This window comes from Episyrphus balteatus, chromosome 2 (genome assembly GCF_945859705.1).
Source record: "Episyrphus balteatus chromosome 2, idEpiBalt1.1, whole genome shotgun sequence".
NCBI lineage: Eukaryota > Metazoa > Arthropoda > Insecta > Diptera > Syrphidae > Episyrphus > Episyrphus balteatus.
In genome coordinates this window covers 49,736,623-49,757,941 of record NC_079135.1, presented here as the reverse complement: position 1 = coordinate 49,757,941, position 21,319 = coordinate 49,736,623, and the positions used below count along the sequence as shown (strand labels likewise).

Here is a 21,319-nt window from a genome sequence, read left to right as displayed (position 1 = left end):
AAAAACAAGAAAAAACAGTAAACAAAAATTAGTAATCAAAACAACAACATGAATTTTATAGAAAATTACACATTATTTATTAAGATATGCATTAAAAGATATTCAAAAAGTGCTATATAAATAATACAATAACTATAAACATACAACTTTTACTTAAATAAAAATTAATTAACTAAAATAAAAATTTAATTAATTTTTGTTTGTAAATTTAAAAACTTAAATCAATGAAAATGTATTTAAAGAAAGGAAAATATAATTACAAAATTGTTTTTTACCTAATATATAAATTTAATATTAGGTAGTGTATTGTATAATTTAAAATTTATGTTGGAATTTGTATAACAGCTTATAGATCTTTAGTTTTTTTTTTGTTATTTTTTGTTTTGACAAAATAACACAGAATGTACAGAGTGACAGAGGTTAGGAGAGAAAAATTTATAATATTTTTTTCTACATCATTTTTCTTGTGTTGAACTATCTCCGTGTGTGGTGAGTGGGGAGGAGTATTAAGTTTACTTTGCCTCTTGGGGCCGATTGAGGAAAAGTTGTTCTACAATTCCTTCATCGGCAAGAGTTGAGATGTCTCCAATTTCTCGATCGTTGACAGCGATTTTTCGCAAAACTCTTCGTACAATTTTGCCCGAACGTGTCTTGGGCAGGCCTGGAGCATGTTGGACAACATCAGGTGCGGCAAATGCACCGATACGTTCGCGTACTAATTTCTTTAAATCGGCCACAAGTTGCTTGTCGAAAGTTTCATTTGCATTGGGTGTGATAAAGCAATAAAGACATTCACCTTTAACAGGATGAGGGCGAGATACTACTGCTGCTTCGGAAACTCGTTTGTGTTCGGTTAGTACTGACTCAACTTCCGCAGTTGACATAAGATGACCAGAAACATTTAACATATCGTCAACACGGCCGGTAATCCAGAGATAACCATCAGCATCACGACGAGCACCTGAAAGATATAATTAATAGATATCAAAATTACAAAGGGCAGAGATCAAAATTCAGTAAATGAGTTGTAATATGGGTATAAATACAATACATATAAAAAGGAATTTTTTCTTGAAACTCGCATAAACTAGTGACCTACTATTCGAAAAAAGTTAAAAGCCTTACAAAAAGTTATAGTTCTGAAAGTCAGTTAAAAACTTCTATTTGAAATAAATAAAATGCACGACTGGGGCCTCACGTACTTGCTCTTGCAGTTCAAAGCACTTTTATGTTAGCTTACTTGTAGATTATAAGAGCTGCCTCTATACAAATTTTTAAGAAATTTGGTTGATGTAGGGGAAGAGACGGTATGGAGGCCAAATGTTAGTTAAATAAAATTTTTTTATTTGACTTGACTTTTTTGAGAAAAACTAAAAATGCAGTTTTACTGCAATTGAATATTACGTATGCAAAATTTTATCAAAATCATTAGAGCCATTTTTGAGAAATGGGAAGAGCCGACATCGGCGATTTAAAACAATGTAAAGACCATATTTCCATTATCCGTATTTTTTGAGAAAAACTAAAAACGCAGTTATGTTAGATCTATTGTTTGGGTTAAGAGAAAATGTAATTTTCAACATTGAATATTTTTATAATGGTTTCAGGTATATGAAACCCCGTGTAAAATTTTTGACACTATTGAGGTTAATAAAAAAAATTTCAGCTATATGATTATTGTTTAAATTTTTTTCTGCCTTTTTTCTGCCATGATACTCGTTTTTAATAAAACAAAAAACAAAACAAAACCATCTGCAAACAAAATTTAACCCAAATTTAACCAGGTCCAGGAGCCCAATACATTTTTAACAGCTGAAAGTTTTTTATTCACCTCAATAGTGTCAAAAATTTTACACGGTGTTAACTATTTAACGAAATTCACACGCGGCCTAAGTGCCTTCAAAATACAGGAGTACCCTGTAAAATGCAGTACAAATAAAACAAAAAATATGCATGTGACTCTTTCTAGGAATATTTAATTATAATAATATCAATTATTATGGTCTTCAACGATTTTGGCATTTACACTATACATACCTTTGTCACTTTTAATTATGTTTTATTTACAATTTTTATTTTTTTTTTTTATTTACAATTTTACATTGGATTCACTTAAAATGTTTCCAAAATTCATCATACAGTTTTGCTTTGCTGACGTTTTTTATTATTACTTTGTATTACATGTTGGACCTGTCCAACATGACTTAAACCTCGATTGATAATGGCAACTGTTTCGTTATTTATAGTCAGCGATATATTAAATTTTTTTTTTTTTGTCAGGGTCACTGTGGCGTATGTGGAACTTTTTTTATCGCAAATTTTAAGCAAATACAATCAGAGGAGTTGGCCTAATCAATAATTATCTTTGATGATTGAATTGTTAGCGCGAAGTTGAACGTATTTTTTTCACCACTAAAGGATCAGTTCTAAACTTGCAATAAATATTGTACTTCAGGTCGAAAATTGATAAATTCTTAGTTTTCCACCTTTCTGACCCAATGCATTTGAATTCGTTTTCAATGCAAGCTTTAAAGCTTTAGAGATGCCTCACAAAAACCTTCAAAAAATATCACCAACAATGTAAAGGAGTAATCTAAACTTGAAAACCCTATTAAAAAAGGATTTCTTTGGTATTTAAGCGCATTTTGAGCTACATATTATTTGTTTTCATTTAACCTTCAAAAATGTTCCATTGGTTTTGGATATTTCAAGGTAAAGTAAGTCAAACTTCACAAAAATTGACAAAAACAAAAATTTATAAGTAACAAAACTTTAAACATATTTATGTAGACCGAGAGCTGGTAGCATATTTCTTGCATAAGAGGTAACCGATTTATATTCATAAAAACTAGTTTCAAAGTAAATACAAAAAAATAACTTACCATCTCCAGTGCAATAATATCCTGGGAATTTGGAAAAGTATGTGTCTTCAAATCGTTCATGGTTGTTGTATAAACTTCTCATCATGCCTGGCCAAGGTTGTGAAAATACAAGATATCCTTCACCTTCACCAGTTATTTCAATACCACTCTCATCTAATAAAGTTGGCTTAACTCCAAAGAATGGTAAGGACTAAAATATTAAAAAGAGAAGTTACTTCATGATTTATTTAAAGTCAACTATTTTATCCTTACCGCTGAACCAGGTTTCATTGGAGTACATCCAGGAAGTGGAGTTATCACATGTCCACCAGTTTCAGTCTGCCAAAATGTATCAACAATTGAACATCTCTCTTTGCCAATTAATCTATAGTACCAAAGCCAAGCTTCAGGATTGATAGGTTCTCCAACACTACCTAAAACCCTGTTAATTAAAGATACATGTAAATATACAATTTTTTGCATTTACTATGTTAGCTCAAAACTCACTTCAATTCATTAAGTTTATGCTTCTTGACGGGTGCATCTCCAAATTTCATCAGAGCACGAATAGCTGTTGGAGCTGTATAAAATTGTGAGACCTTGTACTTGTCAATAACTTCCCAGAAACGGTCATTATCTGGATAAAATGGCGTTCCTTCAAACTAAAAATTGAAAATTTAAAAAAGGACAAATTAAAAATAATATCAAAAAATCCTTGTTAGAAAATAATTACCAAAACTGAAGAAGCCCCATTTGCTAAAGGACCATACACAACATAAGTGTGCCCAGTAATCCAGCCAATATCAGCTGTGCACCAAAACACATCACCAGGCTTATAATCAAATACAATTTTAAATGTTGTTGCAGCATAAAGCAAATACCCAGCTGTAGTATGTAAAACACCCTTTGGCTTTCCCGTCGATCCACTGGTATATAACATAAACAATGGATCTTCAGCGGCCATCCATTCAGGATAGCAAGCAGGTTCTTTGTCTTCCATTTCTTCGTGCCACCAATAATCTCGATCATCCGTCCATGGAATGTCCTCTTCTTGGTAGTTTTCCTTGCACGGGGTTACCCGTTTCAAATGCGATACTACAATACATTTTTCCACACTATGACCCATCTCTTCGACCTTCTCCAACGCAATATCACAGATAGCTTTCAGGTAGAGTGGTTTTTCACCACGCCAGCCACCATCGGCTGTTAACAATATCTTAGCCTTACAATCGAACATTCGTTCCGCTAGGGAATCGGATGAAAATCCAGCAAATACAATGGAATGTACAGCACCGATACGGGCACATGCCAACATGGCAATTGGTAGCTCTAAGATCATTGGCATGTAAATCGAAACACGATCACCTTTTTTGATGCCATGATCTTTCAAAACATTCGCGAAACGGCATACTTCTTCGAGGAGCTTGCGATAGGTTAGACCACGTGAATAGTCATCAGGATGGTTGCCTTCCCTGAAAAAATTAAAAAGGAATAATTTCAGTTATTACATACATATAAGTAAATAAGATATTTGGTATGTATATTATAAACGAAAACAATATATTTGTACGCTAATGATATTTGTCATACCAATAAAAAATCAAGAAAATCCCGTTTTCATTTTGAGAAACTACTTTTCGAGGGATATAGGAGAATTTGGAACCTGTACCGAAAAAACTGTGAATAAAACGCAATAGGTATCTATAAAATTCGGTGAAAATGTTGTATTTGGTATGATATCATGAAACGTCCTTGAAAAGTTTTAACAAACATTGAGTTACTCTACTGTAAAGGCGAATTTAAAAAAGCTGGGAAAATAAAATTTTTTATAAATTTTTATTACTTTATAAAGTTTTTTTTTTTTGTGTACCTAAAAGGTCATTGAAACGTGTACCTAAAAGGTCATTGAAACGTTACTTAACTCTTTACCTATTATATTTTTTTACTTTTTAGTCTAACCTATCATGATTGAAAGTAGGTCCAATCCGACTTGGGTTGTATTAGCCTCCAAAGCTCCTCTCTTTCGCTCGTACTTGAAAAACCTATATTTTTGCATCCATACTGCATACCTATGTACATGTACATATATAGACTTAAATTGATTTGGGATGTTTCGACCCCCAATGCCCCTCTCCAGGGTCCGTATCACCAAAATATTGTGTTGTCATCCGAACTACATAATGTACAAAGTTTCAGTTCGATACGATAACTGGAAGTGGGTCAAAACTTACATAGTTCCAAGACCTTATTACATTATTGTTAGTTAGTTTGTTAGTTTGTCAGTTACAAGTGAGGCTAATAAAAAAGTATTAAAAAAAGCCAAGTTATCCCATGTAGAATATTTAAATAAAATAAATAATTCGATGTGAACAGTTTGAATAATTTTAATGAAATAAAGAAAAAATATTTTTCAATAAACAAGTTTGTTTGATAAGCTACTTAGATATTAAATTGATTATATGAGTACACAGTACAGTATTTCAACATCCCCACTTAATCAATGCACTCATTAATAATTAAATAAGTTAAAAAATTAACAATCTCAAAATATGACATGAACAAATTAAGTTTTAACAAACAATCTAGTATTTAAATAAATTATACAAACATTAACCAAATTATTTAAATAACAAAAAGATATGTTCATTAAGTTTCTAAATTAAAATAAACCCATATTCTTCTTTTTATGACGAAAATAAACGTTAGCGTCTGTTTTGGAACGAGTGTATCCAGACTTAACCATGAAATCATTCAATTTCGCATTCCATTGACGAATGGCTTGCTTTAACCCATATATTGCCTTTCTAAGCAAACACTCTCGTCCACTTAAATCATCAAAACTTTCAGTCGAACTCACTTCTGCCACCTGATCAATTTCCTGAACTCTTGTATCCGCAGTGCCAGAATTTTCTTCTTCAGTTACAGAACTATCGTACACAACAAAATCGTTAGTATGATTTGAATCAGAAAAATTACCTTTTTCCAAGAAAATGACATCACGACTGTGTATAGCACGGTTGGTTGAAGAATCATACACTCGATAGCCCTTGGTACCCTCGCAATAACCAATAAAAATCAATTCCTGGGATTTTGGATCAAATTTTCTTCTTTTCTCAGCAGGAACATGTACCATTGCACGCGACCCAAAAATTCTTAAGTGGCTTAGATTTGGTCTTGATCCGGTCCATATTTCAATTGGCGTTTTGTCGTTCAAAACACGAGATATTGAACGATTTTTTAAATACGTCGCCGTTGACATCGCTTCAGCCCAAAACTTTTTCGGAAGATCTGCATCTTGTAGCATGCACCTTGCACGCTCGATCAAAGTTCTTATTGTTCGCTCTGCAAGCCCATTTTACTGTGGTGTGTATGGCGTTGACGTCTGCCGTTAAATACCACATGCCTTAAACAACTTATTGAACCTTTGATTGTAGAATTCAGTCCCATTATCTGATCGGAATTTCTTGATTTGTTTTCCGGTTTGTTTCTCAACCAAAGCCTTGAATTCACAGAATTTAGAAAATGCTTCATCTTTCGATTTAAGAAAATAGGTAAAAGTTTTTCTGCTAAAATCGTCAACCAAAACAAATGCATAGCGAGCTCCACCAATTGAAATATTTTCGGCCCTGTTAAGTCAGCGTGTACTGTTTCTAAAAGCGCCATTGATCTTGAGCCAGCTTTCTTGAACGGCAATCTTGATTGTTTCCCTTTCAAACAAGTGACACAAACATGTTCCCCACTGTCTTCAAGAAACGAAATGCCTTCAACAGCACCAGACTTCATTTTCTTCAGGTCCTGATAGTTCAAATGACCCAACCGCCGATGGCAAGTCTCGCTACTTTCATCTGATGCAATTGCAATGAAACCACAATGTTGCAAACTATACAGGCGATATAAACCATCAATCATGGAAGCTGTTGCCAAAATGTTCTTCTGTTGGTCTCGAACTTCACATCGATCTGTAAAGAATTCAACAATATGTCCACGTTTTGTCATCTGACTTACAGATAGAAGATTCGCTGTCAAGTTCGGAATGCACAAAACGTTCTTTACTTCGATCATATTCGGTTTTCCATTTACATCAGCTAGTAACTTCACCGAACCAGAAGATTCAACCTTCATTTTAGTGCTATTCGCTGCAGTTATATCAGTTCCAAAAATGTCTGCATCGCAAACTTCCATGTGGAATAATTTTCACGTCCCTTTAGCCTTTCAATCGAAGTCAAAAAATTCTTGTCGTTTCCCATTGCACGTAATTACAATTGATACCAGGATCACCAAAAAACAAATATTAATTATTCAATACAAATTCTTCTAGAAATTTGCTGGTCCCATAACCTGTAGTAAATTAAGCTTGTTCCAGAAGAATATTAAAATAAAATAAATAATTCGATGTGAACAGTTTGAATAATTTTAATGAAGTAAAGAAAAAATATTTTTCAATAAACAAGTTTGTTTGATAAGCCTAAGTAGCTTATCAAACAAACTTGTTTATTGAAAAATATTTTTTCTTAAATTGATTATATGAGTACACAGTACAGTATTTCAACACTCTGCCATGCGGATCAGAGATTTTTGTAGAGAATTGAACGCTCTACAAAAAGGTATACAATGTTTTTTTTTTCATTTAATCAACTTAAACAGAAGTTATTCGGGGTCAAAGATAAATATATCTTAATTCAACTTCTACAAAAATCTTTGATTCGCATGGCAGTGGAGTTTATCCTTCATTAGTTATAACTCTAGAATCAGAAGTAAAAAAAAATGTCTGTGTTATTCTTATGAGAAATAAAAAAGTGTGATGCGGAAGTACTTAACATTAATATTAAAACCTCAAATTTTCAGGGACCTATTTTTGGGTCTAAACGAAACTTTTGAACCTGGTTCCGAAAAAATCAAAACAAATTTTTTTTTAACGTCCTAATATTTATAGAGGACAAATTTACGTATATACAGTTGTTTTCTAAGTCTAATTCCCAGCTAAAATCTCATTAAGGAGCAATATCAAGTATTATACTCTATAAATAAAACATAGATAAATAGATAACAAACATTAAAACAATAACAGTATAAAAGTCCAGTTTTTTTCTACAACTCAGTACCAAACAATTTTTTTATTTTATGAGCAAATAAAAACAAAACAAATACTACTTACTTATATACTAGGTTTATTTTGTTTTACGTTTAAAATAAAAAATGGGTAACTGAGTTTATAGAAAAAAAAACACGGCTTTAGTTGACGGTTTTTGAGAATATTTACTCTCTAAACTGTAGCCCATTACTACACACATCGAGACCTTTAATGAGGTTTACCCCGTTAGCAGATCAGTTCCGTCTACGACATGCAAATTTAAAATTTATTCGTTTATTAAAAAAACATTAATAAATGAACAAACCAATAGGTTTATTTTTGGTTTTCCAACCTAACAATAAAAGTAAAAATCTCTATTTTTTTGTACAGTTACATACACAGTTACTTCTTGATATGGGGGTCAATATCAAGGTTGGCCATTGACAATCTCCCACTTTAAAATATGCATAAATTTATTAATGTATACTTAAGCTACTAAACAAAGAACCAAGTTAAAAGTGATTGTTGAAGTTGCCTATTTTATTATCCATTTAAACAAGTCACGAAATGCACTTGGATGAAAGACAGATATTTTTTTTTTATTTTACCTGTGATAAATCATTAAAGCTCCATGATTCTGTATCCGCATCGCATGTGTGACATGATCTAACTAAACTAAACGGAATTAGATATTTAAAATGGAGTAATAATAAAAATACAATAAAACTTTATCCCAGTCGGTGAAAAAATACTTCAGTAAAGTAAGTAATATTCCTAACTGTGGTAAGATTTATACCTTACCCTAAACACCTGTTGAACTCTATACATTTCAAACCCTTACTGAAAAAAAAAGTTGATTGATGTTAGACAAGTTCTTGACAAACTATCAATATCTATGAGTTATTTGAAAAAAAACGTATCCACATTATGCGATAATAAAGAAGCAAAATGTGCCGCCCATTTGATATCTATGCCATCAACACAAGTTTTTCTATAATATTTGCATAATTTAATAAAATACCCGCTAATTAGACGATATGCTATCTTTGTTTCCTTGATAATAATTGAAAAAGAGAACTAAATTATCGTCACATTTATTATTAGCATAACATGCATGTAATGTATGTATGTAGGATGTAGGTGAAACAATTTATCAAAGCTTCTCTTATCTGTCATTTACTCGTACATTCCGGGAAATAAATTACCATTTTGTAGACAAATGATCGGAAACACTAGTATAATTACCTACTAATATATTTGTGGGGGCTTAACAGTTTAAATTATATCTGAGTCCTAACAAATATTTCTTTACAATGAGTTTAATCTTTAGCTACCTTCAAGGGTCCTAAGTTGTCGGTGCATTGTGATGAAGTTGAGGTTCCATTCGACACGGTTTAATCCATAGTAATTGTTTTGAAATAAGATTAACTTTTGAAAAAAAGAGGGTTTCGTGCGTTTTTTTTTTTATCTTTAGATGAAACAGATTTTATTCCTCAAAGACATAAAGGAAAAAAGTATTCTTTGGTTAACCTAAAATTCCGCATTGATTTTGAACAACAACGAACTAAATCTGAAAAAAGCTTAAACCATCGACATATCCACAATTGGCACACGACCAAATTAAAATCGTGCTCTACTTCACAAATCTAAAAGAAAGTGGAATACCCCAAAGGGGGTTGTTTGACCTCAATCAAGTAAAAATAAAAACAGCAAAATGTACTCACACTGCATTTAAAAGATTTAAAGCTGCATAGAAAAATTGGGATCATTTGATGTCACTTTATTATGAATACTAAGTTTCCAGTTCAATCAGCATAACTTGATATTGAACTTGAACTTGGCGGCTTAGTTTTGTGGATTTAATTTTTTGTATCGTCATTTGACTGCAGATGCAGTCTAATGTGGTGAGATACAAGGAATTTTGTTTGTATTTAATTGAGCTCATCGGACAGGAAAAATCAGGACGACAATATTTTTTTCACGTTTTTTTGCACATTTTATCAAAAAATTATTTAGTTTAAGCTAAAAGACCTCCAGGCTTTATAAGTATGAACTTAGAAAAGCACTTTTCGCAAATCGAATTGGGAGTAGTTTATTATTTTGTTGCTAAATTAGTAACATCAATTTGTATATTGAGTATTTCGCTAAGTTTATATCAACTAAGCGCATTCAAACTAGGTTAATATTTTGTTGCTAATTAATTGCCCCAACCTTGTTGCTCTATTTGGTGCAAAAACACCCAAAAATATCGTTTTTTGATAATAACTCGGCTATAAAATTGGTTAGAAAAATGTAATATAAGCTTTTTTCGAAATAAAAACGAAAAAAATGTGTGTTTTAAACAACTAGAATTTGACTTAAACTGGCTGCCATTTTGTAGTTATTCATTTTAATACAATGAAATTACTATAAGGAAGAGAAAATATTATTAGGAAGAGAATGTATGTTTATTTATTGGTCTACGACAAACTGGAGCAAAGATATTAGCTAAGAAGTCAAATATAAAAAAAAAATTCATTTTTGTGAATAGCTCCGCTAAGCTCCGCTAAAAAGAATGATCAGGTGGTGAGAAATTTGGTTTAAGCCTTTTAACTATACCCCTGTCGATCCATGAAAAATAAAATGCACGACTGGGTCGCACGTACTTGTTCTTGTAGTTCAAAGTATCTTTATCTTAAATATCTTGGAAATTAAAGATTTGGTTTAGTGTCGAGAAAAAAAACTTAAAAAAAAATTTCAAAATATGACTGACAAAGGTATCTAAAATATTTATTAGTCATTTTCATTTTACTTTAATTCTTTATATTAATGAAACTGACTAAAAATCAAGTTAATTATTTTCTGAATGTGCCTTCTATTGTGATTTGATTATAAAAAGGTAGTTTTTCGTAACTTTTTCGTCTTCATCTGCAATAGCTTTCAAAAATATCAGAAATTCTGGAAATTATTCTAATGACCGTTTGTGATTGTCATCGTTTTTTGTGAAAGCACTTCACACTATTTAATTGAATTCTTGTCACTATAGTGCCACACTTTTTCTGTTATTTGTAATTGAAACCATACATAATAATGAAATAAAATTCAAATTGAAATGTAGCAGACAAGTTCATTTAAATAACAAAAGCTTCAATTTGTATTTGTTTAGTTGGGAGAGAGAGCTTTTTCTATTATTTGGTAAACATTAAATTCTGCAGAGAACCGCAAAATAATACAAACAAAAACCTGAAAAAAACATGAGTTTAACACGAGAACACACTATCAAATGAAAGTATCTACAAAATTTGCAGCACAGACAGCACGCTATATCGTGGCCGGTAAAAGTGGCGCGAGTTCACTCAGTCACTATTGGATTGGGTCGGAAGAATCGGGCGATTATAATCGCGTGTTTCCTTACATTTCTCTGCGTAATGTAGATGAAGTGTTTGAAACGAAGATTTAGTTAGTAATCAGGTAGAGGAAATAAATGTGTATACAATCATGTTTTTTTTTATCTTCAAGATACATTAACGAATATAATGAATATACAAATTTGATGGTGGGAATTCCATGTGTATGTATGATTGTTTTGTAATTATTGTACAATATTTTTGCTTTTGCAAACTGAATTTGGATGGAAAGTATCATCACCTCTAGACCTAAAGAGAGGTTATGTCAGAGATCAAATAAACAAAAATTTCAAATCCTGATATTTGCGTCTAGACTTTAATGGAGTGATGTGATCTGCGATAGGCACAAAAATGAATGATTCAGTAGAAATTCAAGTACTGGTAGAAATTGAATTTTGCTTTTTTGTTTTATGATAACGGATAACTTTCGTATCAGTATCAGTCTAAGTAATTAAATTTTCTTATCTAAAATTGATGTCTTCTTATCCTAAAACAAAAAAAACAAAAAAAAATAGCTATTTACATTGACATAACAAAAATTGCTGATTCGACAAAAGTGGTACTTTAATGAAGCCTATTGAATAATAATGAGTGTTTCGAATTGGATTCATAGCTCCAACTTTTTCGTCAATGAGGAAAAAAACGAAAGCGGAACTTATGCTTTCATGCAAAAATTTCGCGAAGCGGACGAAAGCTCATAATGGACTGATACAACTTCAAAGTTTAAAGTAGTTTATTATTTTGCACACATTTTGTAGAAAAAAGTTATAAATTCGTAATTAAAATGGTCCGCTCTAACAACTCTCTGAAATAACGATTAAAAAGTCAAAACAATAAGAGTCATCTGTCACCTACCAACTAGTTTGTTACACAGCTGCTTATGAATAAGAATGTGCATTTTACAAGAAATGTCCTTAAAATTTTGGGTCGTTTCTTTTCTTGATTAACTTTCAAATAGTAATTGAAGCTTTCAAAACGAGCCTAAAAAGAAATCTGTTATCTTCTAGGCAAGGCTAGTCAAAAAAATATTTCTTTTTCGAAATTCGGTAGGGCCTCCAGGTAATCTATAGTATTAACGCTGTAACATTTCAAGTCTCTATCTTAAGCGCAAGAGGGTGCTGATTTAGTTCATTATTTAGGTTTCTGAACAAACATTATGTAATCTTGATTTTTTTCAGATTTTAACCTTCACAAAAATAAAAATAGGTCAGGAATGAAAAATTTATAATTCACAATTGAATTTTTTCTATAGCGAAAAATATCACGCATACGCCGTAGTGACCGATTTTTATTCTAATGAATATATTGTATTATAATAAAAGGACGATTGGGTTTACGAATTGAATTTTAGTTTTTCTATGATTTATTTTAAATTTGAACGATATTTATTAATGAAATGCTCAAATAAACTCCTAAAAGAATTTTACTTTGCAAATGTTATAGATAGATTTGAAGTACAATTGCAAAAAAGTGGAAAACTGTTCTATGAAAAAATATGTAATTTTGGTATATTAAACTTAAAAAATTTAACCTTACTTTATTCTTATCGTTCATAACTATAAAATAGCGGATCATTTAAAAAAATCATGAAAATACCTAATTTTGATACCATTTCTTAATTATTGATCTCAAAGAAAAAAAAAAATGTCTAGCAAAAAATTATTTATGTATTTCTTTGCAGAAAATTAAAAAGATACTTTAAAGTATTCTTGAATTTTCTTTAAAGTGATTTAAAGTGATTGTTGTGGTATTGATAACAATTTAAAGTCAAAACAATGGTTTTTGGTTTGATGATGATAAAAAATAAAAAAAAAATTGGAGCTTAATAAATAGCCTTTCTATAAAACAAACAATTCCAATTTTCCTAGGAACCGAAATAAAAACAATTTTATTTTTAAATTTTGGTTTTAGGATATTTCTACCGATTGCGCGATTTCGCGTAGTTTATAAGATAATTTTTTACTGAAATACAGGCTATCGAAAATCATTTTTTAAAAACACGAATTTTTCTTATTCCTTTGATTTGTTGGGCTAAAGTATATAGGTAATTTCATTTAAATACATATATGAACTCGGTTATTTTTCTCAGCAACAGTTAATTTCTATTTTATTGCATAAAGCATATGACTGTTTTACTAAACGTTAATTGTTATAACTTCTGACCAATTTAAGAAAAGAAAAAATTTATATTTGAAACATAAAATTCAAAAACAAAAAATGTTATAAAATTTGTCATTTAAAATCTCAAATTTTAACAAATAAATTCAACGACACTGGTTCATTGCTTCTTCAGACGAAAAGTCTTATTGTATTGTAGGTATTTTTGTCTTTGCACAAGCCAATGACACACTCATTAAATGAATATTATTTTATTTTTGCAACAAAAACAAATCAGTGATTCCCAGAAAAATTACATCCTCCCAAAACTGCAGAGAATGACTCTCTAAAAAAATTAGTAAAAAGATTTATTTTTAAACTGCTTAAAAGTTCACTAAGGTGAACCACACACCAAACAATAAAATCGGAAGTAAAAACTTTCGTTTCACTTTTCTTTTTGCTTTGCAATTTATGTAGATGTTTGCTTTGATGGCAGGGGTATGCCTTCCTTGGCAACAAAACGCCGAAACATTCAGTTTATATTTTGACTTACGCCTTCTCGCGCTCGCAGTCAATAATGTACACATGCAGTTCATTATTCAATAAGACTGTCATGTCATGCTAAGTGTTGTGGTCGTGAGTCGTGACGTAAAAAAAGTCCCACACTTCAAATTCAAAAGGCTGAATCTAATTAGAATTACACTTAAAATAATTTTTTTTCTGTTTGCCTGAAATTTATCTACCAAGTATAGACAGCAAGTATAGGTACATACTTTTTCTAATTCAAGTTTTTATTCCTAAATAAAGGGGTGTAAAGAATTACATACCTAAGATTTTAATTAGACATATTTTTTGCACATTTAAACAAAAACGAAATATGATTACGTGAAAATATTTATTATTACTTAAGGTTCCAAGGTATAAATGTTTTTTCTGTTCTGTAAATGAACATTAAACGATTGAAAAAAAAAAAATCAACAAGGTAAAAGTTCAATATTCAAATCTATTTCAAAAGTTTCAATACAAACAAAATTAAATGCAGATAGGAAGTATGTATAGACTATGTGCGGTTTTGATTAACATAAGTTTTTACAATAAATTATTTGTCAGGTAATGGAAACATGTTAATTTATTTCCGAAAAGTTCAATGATTTCCAAACCGCCAGGAAATATTTTCAATAATTTTAAACATAAATACATTGAATTGAACAAATTAATAAATATAGGTTGGTAATTAAGTCAAGTTCTTACAACTAATCATTCATTTACGTAGGAAATATAGGTAATAGAATATTCAAACAGTGCCTTGTCACACAGTGGTTCTAGTTTTATTGGAAAGTTGTCCAATTTTTTTTTTTTTTATTTTTTTACCGACTTCCAAAAAGGATGAGGTATTCAATTCTTCTGTATATTTTTTTATGTTTGTTAACCTCATAACTTTGGACGGAGTGAACCAATTTTGGTAATTCTTTTTGTATTGGAAAGCTGGTGCCATTTCAATTTCGTTCAGTTCTTGCTATAGAATGAAAAAACCATAAAACACAGTTTCGATCCATTGAAGTCGATTTTTTTTTGTGATAAAAATGATTTTTTTTTACTCCCAAAAATTTAAAAGTGATTCCGGCGGTTGTTTTTGGGAGTCCAAAATTTTTGATTTTTTCCCTTAAATTAAAGTGATAAATTTTTTTGCACTTGTTAGATTTTATTTAAAGTCAAAATCGTGGTCTTTAATTTTTAAGCAAAATTTCGATCGAATAAAACAAAATGGCTCTATGGATTGAATCGAATTTTTGCTTTTTATTTTATTGTCTTTTCGTATGAATACTTACTTTTATTTACCAAACTTCTATATAAAAAGTTTCAAAAATTTAAGCAACCTCACCTCTAAGAGCAAGTTCGTGAGACCCAGTCGTGCACTTTACAAGTTCAAGGACTTAAATCCTACTTGTTTAATATCATAGTACGACCATTTTTTAAGAGAAAAAAGTCACTTGAAAAATTTCAAAAAATTTGTAATTTTTGTTTGATCCCTTAATTATTTCCACTAGTTTAGTAGTAGTAGGGTTCGAAATTCTGGCTTAATGTCTGCGTGCATCTCCAATATGCCCTAAATCTGTAAACCAATTTTCTTCAAACTTTCCAGTTTAGCAGTTTCGGGTGAATTCCTAGAGGTTTTGGTTAAAATTTTTGCGTATTATGTTGGAAATAAGCTGGTACTTTTGTGATAATTTTTTACTTGCTCTATAGGGCAAGTATTGGTTTCGTGTAGAAAAAAAAATTGAGGTTTTAATCAAAACCAACATTACGATAATGGAGAAGATCAAAAAAGTGGTTTTCGTCATGCCGTGTCCGTATGTGCGTCCATCTCTACATCGAGTTAGGGCCTAAACGGATCAATGGATTTGCTTGAAACTTGGTACAGATGCTTTTTACGCTATTCCCTAGACAAGTTTTTTTTTTATTTTTTTAATATCGCCTTTTTAACGCATATCTCCATATCTCTATAAAATATAAAAAAAAAATATTTTTAAAAACATTTTTGAAAAAAAAAAAATTTTTAATTTAATTTTTAAACTTTCGATTTTTTTTTGATTTTTTATTTTCTCGACACTAAACAAAATCTTAAATTTCCAATAGATATTTAAGATAAAGATACTGTGAACTACAAGAGCAAGTACGTGCGACCCAGTCGTGCATTTTATTTTTTAAACAGTCATTCTGACAAAGAATGAATTTCTGAATTTTTACGTTAATTTTTATACGAAAGCATTTAAGTAACCGTTATATTAAAACTTTACAAAGTTTAAACAAAAATTTTTTGATAAAAAAATTAAAAATTTTATTTAAAAATTAATTTTTTTTGAAATTTTTAAGTGTTGATTAATATCTTCTTGAAAATGGTATACCAATTTTTTTTAATGCTAGAAAGTTTTTAAGCATTTATAAAAAATTACGTATTATTTATTTTGTAGATCAAAGCAATCAAATGGGATAGAAACACCTTTTTAAATCACCTTTGTATATCTCTAATGCCGAAATCTTAACACATATTAAAATTGGATGAAAATATTTTTACAGCATTGTTTCTACAACATTCTAAAATAGATATCATTAAGAAATCATCATCATTAAGAAATCATAATTTATTTATTATCAAACTAAATATCTAGATTCAAAGCTTCCCTTTCTAGTTTTTTATTTTCAGTAAAGTACCTACAGAAAACATTTTTCTTTACAAATTTGCAAGACATTTTTAAATTGATTAGTAATACGAGCAGGAGAAAAATCTCATTAAATTTTCAACGTTAAGAAGACATTTTACAAATTGATAGTTGCTTACATTTGACAGTAGACTTTTTTTTTTAGAAGAGCAAAAATGAAATCCAATAGTAATGAGGTGTGGTATGATATCATTATGATGTCTACATAATATGAATTTAATAATAAAAGGAAACTGGCGCCATATTTCTTACATGTGTACAAGTACTTAGGTATAGGTACAGTGGCGACAAAATAAATAGCACATGTACCCTAAAATTTCTAATATGAAAGTTCTTCGCACTTTTTTAACTTAAAAGAGCTGTTTTATTAATGAGGAAGTAAGAACACAGATATATTTGATTTATTAAAAAAGAAATTAAGTACATTGAATTCTTTAACAAAAAATAACAACAAAATCATTAATACAGCTCAAGTTTTTTAGGACAAAATAAATAGCACACTTCCTAAAAACAAAAACAAATTAACAAAAATTTTAACACAGTTAAAAGAAAATAACTAGTATTTGGTTGGGTAACCCTTATTATTTATCACAGCATAAAACCAGCGGTTAATAGACGTAACAAGACTCCGAAATCGTTCAAAAGGTACTGAGTACCAAGCTCGTCGAAATTCCTGCCAAAGTTTGTCCAAATTTGAGATATCAGACCTGTTAATCGCTTTTCCCACGTCACTCTACAAGTCCTCAGTAGGATTCAGATCTGGGGACTGGCTTGGCAATTCCATAACACCGATTTTTTGGACGGATAGCAATTGTTTCACAGACTTAGTCTTATGTTTTGGGTCGTTATCCTGTAGAAATGTCCACTTTAAAGGCATTTCCTTTACAGTAAAAGGTAGAATAGTGTCCCTTAGGATCTCCTTGTACTTAAGGTGGTCCATAATACCCTCTATCCGATGAAATGGCCCCACACCATGCCAAGAAAAACATCCCCAAACAAGAATACTGGCCCCACCGTCCTTAACAGTCTATATTTTATACTGCGGGTCACATTTCAACTGCCCCACGCGGGGAATTTCCGTATGGGGCATTTCCAAATGCCCCTATGGGGCATAAGAGGCATTTCAAAATGCCCCATACGGAAATTCCCCGCGTGAGGCAGTTGAAATGTGACCCGCAGTATAAAATATAGACTGTTAAGGACGGTGGGGCCAGTATTCTTGTTTGGGGATGTTTTTCTTGGCATGGTGTGGGGCCATTTCATCAGATAGAGGGTATTATGGACCACCTTAAGTACAAGGAGATCCTAAGGGACACTATTCTACCTTTTACTGTAAAGGAAATGCCTTTAAAGTGGACATTTCTACAGGATAACGACCCAAAACATAAGACTAAGTCTGTGAAACAATTGCTATCCGTCCAAAAAATCGGTGTTATGGAATTGCCAAGCCAGTCCCCAGATCTGAATCCTACTGAGGACTTGTAGAGTGACGTGGGAAAAGCGATTAACAGGTCTGATATCTCAAATTTGGACAAACTTTGGCCGGAATTTCGACGAGCTTGGTACTCAGTACCTTTTGAACGATTTCGGAGTCTTGTTACGTCTATTAACCGCTGGTTTTATGCTGTGATAAATAATAAGGGTTACCCAACCAAATACTAGTTATTTTCTTTTAACTGTGTTAAAATTTTTGTTAATTTGTTTTTGTTTTTAGGAAGTGTGCTATTTATTTTGTCCTAAAAAACTTGAGCTGTATTTATGATTTTGTTGTTATTTTTTGTTAAAGAATTCAATGTACTTAATTTCTTTTTTAATAAATCAAATATATCTGTGTTCTTACTTCCTCATTAATAAAACAGCTCTTTTAAGTTAAAAAAGTGCGAAGAACTTTCATTTTAGAAATTTTAGGGTAGATGTGCTATTTATTTTGTCGCCACTGTATATAGACTAAACAAAAATCCTGGTCGCCCTGTCAACTTTAATTAAAAGCAAATAGTTCAATGAAGGTCAAATGATGACACGTTTGTTGGATGGTAGCCTACAAAGAATTTATAAGAATAAAAAGAAAAATATAAATTATATAGGACTATATTCTCTCTCTCTTACTGCCCTTGAGATAAAAAAAAAAACGAACACTAAAAACAACATTAATCTTGAAAAAAAAGACAAACAAAATTCAACCAACTAGTTCAAGGATAAACAATAAATGTGCGACATTTGGTGCATCGATCCCTACACTTCAATTAGAGATTTAAAAATAACATGCCACTACAAGAAAAAAAAATCTATATGGCAGGTGTTTGTGTGCATCATTCTCACATTTCCTTTAAAACCTAAGAGGCGAGGATTATGCAATTTGACCATAGAGTGGGTTGGGTGTAGTGATGGAGAAAATATCCTGTTAAAGGTGAGAGAGCATCTCATTTGTCAAGTGTATACTTCTTCAAACGTCATTCAGTCTGCAGGGCAGGGTTAGAGGTTGATTCTGTGTTTTTTGTTGCTGCAGCTTGTTTGGTATTGTATTTCTGATGAGAGTTGAGAAGGTTACGTTTTAACTATATAGCAACTCTCTTTCTATTATGTTCTTCAATTACACTGAAATTATACTGCGCAGGTCTTTGCAAGGATTTTTAAATTACACCTTTACTGTGTAGATACAGTATGGTCACACAAAATTTAGATTGTGTGAGCTTTAATCAAATTTTACTCGAAAATGGAAACTCAACAATTTTGGAATTAGGTAAGGAACCTACATACAGATAAAATAATGACATGTTAAGCTTGAAAAAGTTAACAAACATTGCTTGATCAAATTTTAATTACTGCTGCATTGTAATTTAACTTAAATTTTCACAGTCCTGGGTTAACTTGAAATGGAGGTCATCTATAACAATTCGGTCTGGAAAGCTTTTTCCAAATCAACCAAGCAGGAAACCCGTGCGTTGTGTTTTAGATTTGATCCTTTACAGTCCTATTCTGCTATCCACGTGAATCTCAGATCCGATTCACACATTCGATTCACTTTCGCTCTACACCGCTTTTGACACCGAGGCACATTTGACTTTGCGTTTTTCGGTATGATCGTGCCCTTAATAAACAAAAGTTTGGGTGAAGAATGAAGCTTAATTTGATTTAAAGAAATTTTGTGAAATTTCGCAGTCTTTCATTAACTTTTCGCGGAGTACCACGTGTTTTCGTGTTTTCTGTATATCTGATCTAATTTTTGTATGTAAGAGATTTCAGAACCTAATACAAAATTTTTTTTAATGGTGAATCAATATTTGGATAGCACTTTGCTTAAAGTTAAGTAAATTAAAACCAACTTTGTAAAAATATAGTATTAGTTATTGAAAAAAAAGAAAAACAGTTATGAGGCTCCTTCGAGGCACCTTTGACTTTTGCAATGTGGGCACAGTTTTACGTTGATTTTGGTGAATTATATATTAAATAAATTATTTAAAAATAAATCCACATCGATTAATTTTGAATAAGATTTAAATGGAGGGATTTTTTGAAATATTTTATGGTTTTTTGTTTTTTCTTCTTCTTTTTAGAAAATGAATTTTTTGATTTATTTTTTTTTCGTTATATTGTTTAAAACAAAAATTTTTTTTCTAATTAAACAATAGACGAGCAAGATGCAAGATCCGCTGATAGTTTTAAAAATATAATGCACACGATGCGGGATTTTGTCCACTATTGTCAAATGTACCCCTTTCAAAGGCAAATGTGCCCCGGTCCCGGGGCACTTTTGGCAAAATGACTTTTTTTAGAAAACATTATTTTTTTAAATGTTGAAATGTTGTAAAGTAAAAAAATTTATTGTTAGTAAAATCTTTAATAGTCAATAAATCATATAAAAAACAAAACATTGGACAACATTAACAGTTTCCGAAAATACAGACCTTTAAAAACTAAATGTCAAATGTACCCCCTTCTCCCCTACTGTACACCCTTAAACCCAAAATGAAAATCCGGTATGACATAAACATGTTTTCAACACAAGTAAAGCGAACAATTTCACCCGAACGTTCCATTGTCAGTCAGATATTAAAGTTCTTTTCGTATGGATGTTTGATTATTTGAAATTGTTCCAAACCCCAAGTCATTTTAACTGGAAAAAAGGTTAACTATTCCCAGTTTAAGTTTTTATTGTTGAACTTTGTGTACAATTTTTACTGACTGAATTTTGTAGTTTCGCAAAACACGACTTTGTCCTCGTCCCACTGAAACAGGTCCCATTTAATATCCTTTGCACATACCTATCATACTTGGAAGAAGACTTTATCAACCTTAGATTTGGCGAATTATAGTTGTTATTTTCCCTTAAATGGTAGAGATTTTTTCCAAGTGTTCTTCATTAGGTGTTTTTTTTGTTGTTGTAAGGATATCCCGGAAACATTTTACGAACCTCCGTTCAAAGAATATTTCGAGAAGGGCATTTCAAAAGTACTGCCTTCATCCCATTATAAACGAATGGGTAATGGTAACCCTAATAAATCTACTCAGACATGCAAAGTTCAATTAAGCTTATAGTTTTTGAGAATAATTTGCAAATTATAGTAATGTGAATTAACTCCCCCTAATTAATTTGGACTTTTGTTATTTTATAATTAATATTTTACAGAAATTATTAAACTGGAGTTATGCCTCGTTAAGTTTTTCAACCACTAAGCAGTATAG

The 21,319-nt window shown here is 31.0% G+C and overlaps 1 protein-coding gene across 1 annotated transcript in view; it reads right to left on the bottom strand.

Moving 5' to 3' along the window:
* Positions 1–306: 306 nt before the first annotated feature.
* Positions 307–21,319, bottom strand: part of LOC129911755 (acetyl-coenzyme A synthetase) — a 32,308-nt gene continuing 11,295 nt past the window's right edge. Inside the window, exons 2-6 of the mRNA XM_055989665.1 lie at positions 3,595–4,333; positions 3,369–3,523; positions 3,135–3,303; positions 2,883–3,072; positions 307–961 (exon numbers count right to left, since the gene is read on the bottom strand). Coding sequence (XP_055845640.1) covers positions 513–961; positions 2,883–3,072; positions 3,135–3,303; positions 3,369–3,523; positions 3,595–4,333 — 1,702 coding nt within the window. The 3' untranslated portion in view covers positions 307–512. The remainder of the gene's footprint in view (positions 962–2,882; positions 3,073–3,134; positions 3,304–3,368; positions 3,524–3,594; positions 4,334–21,319) is intronic.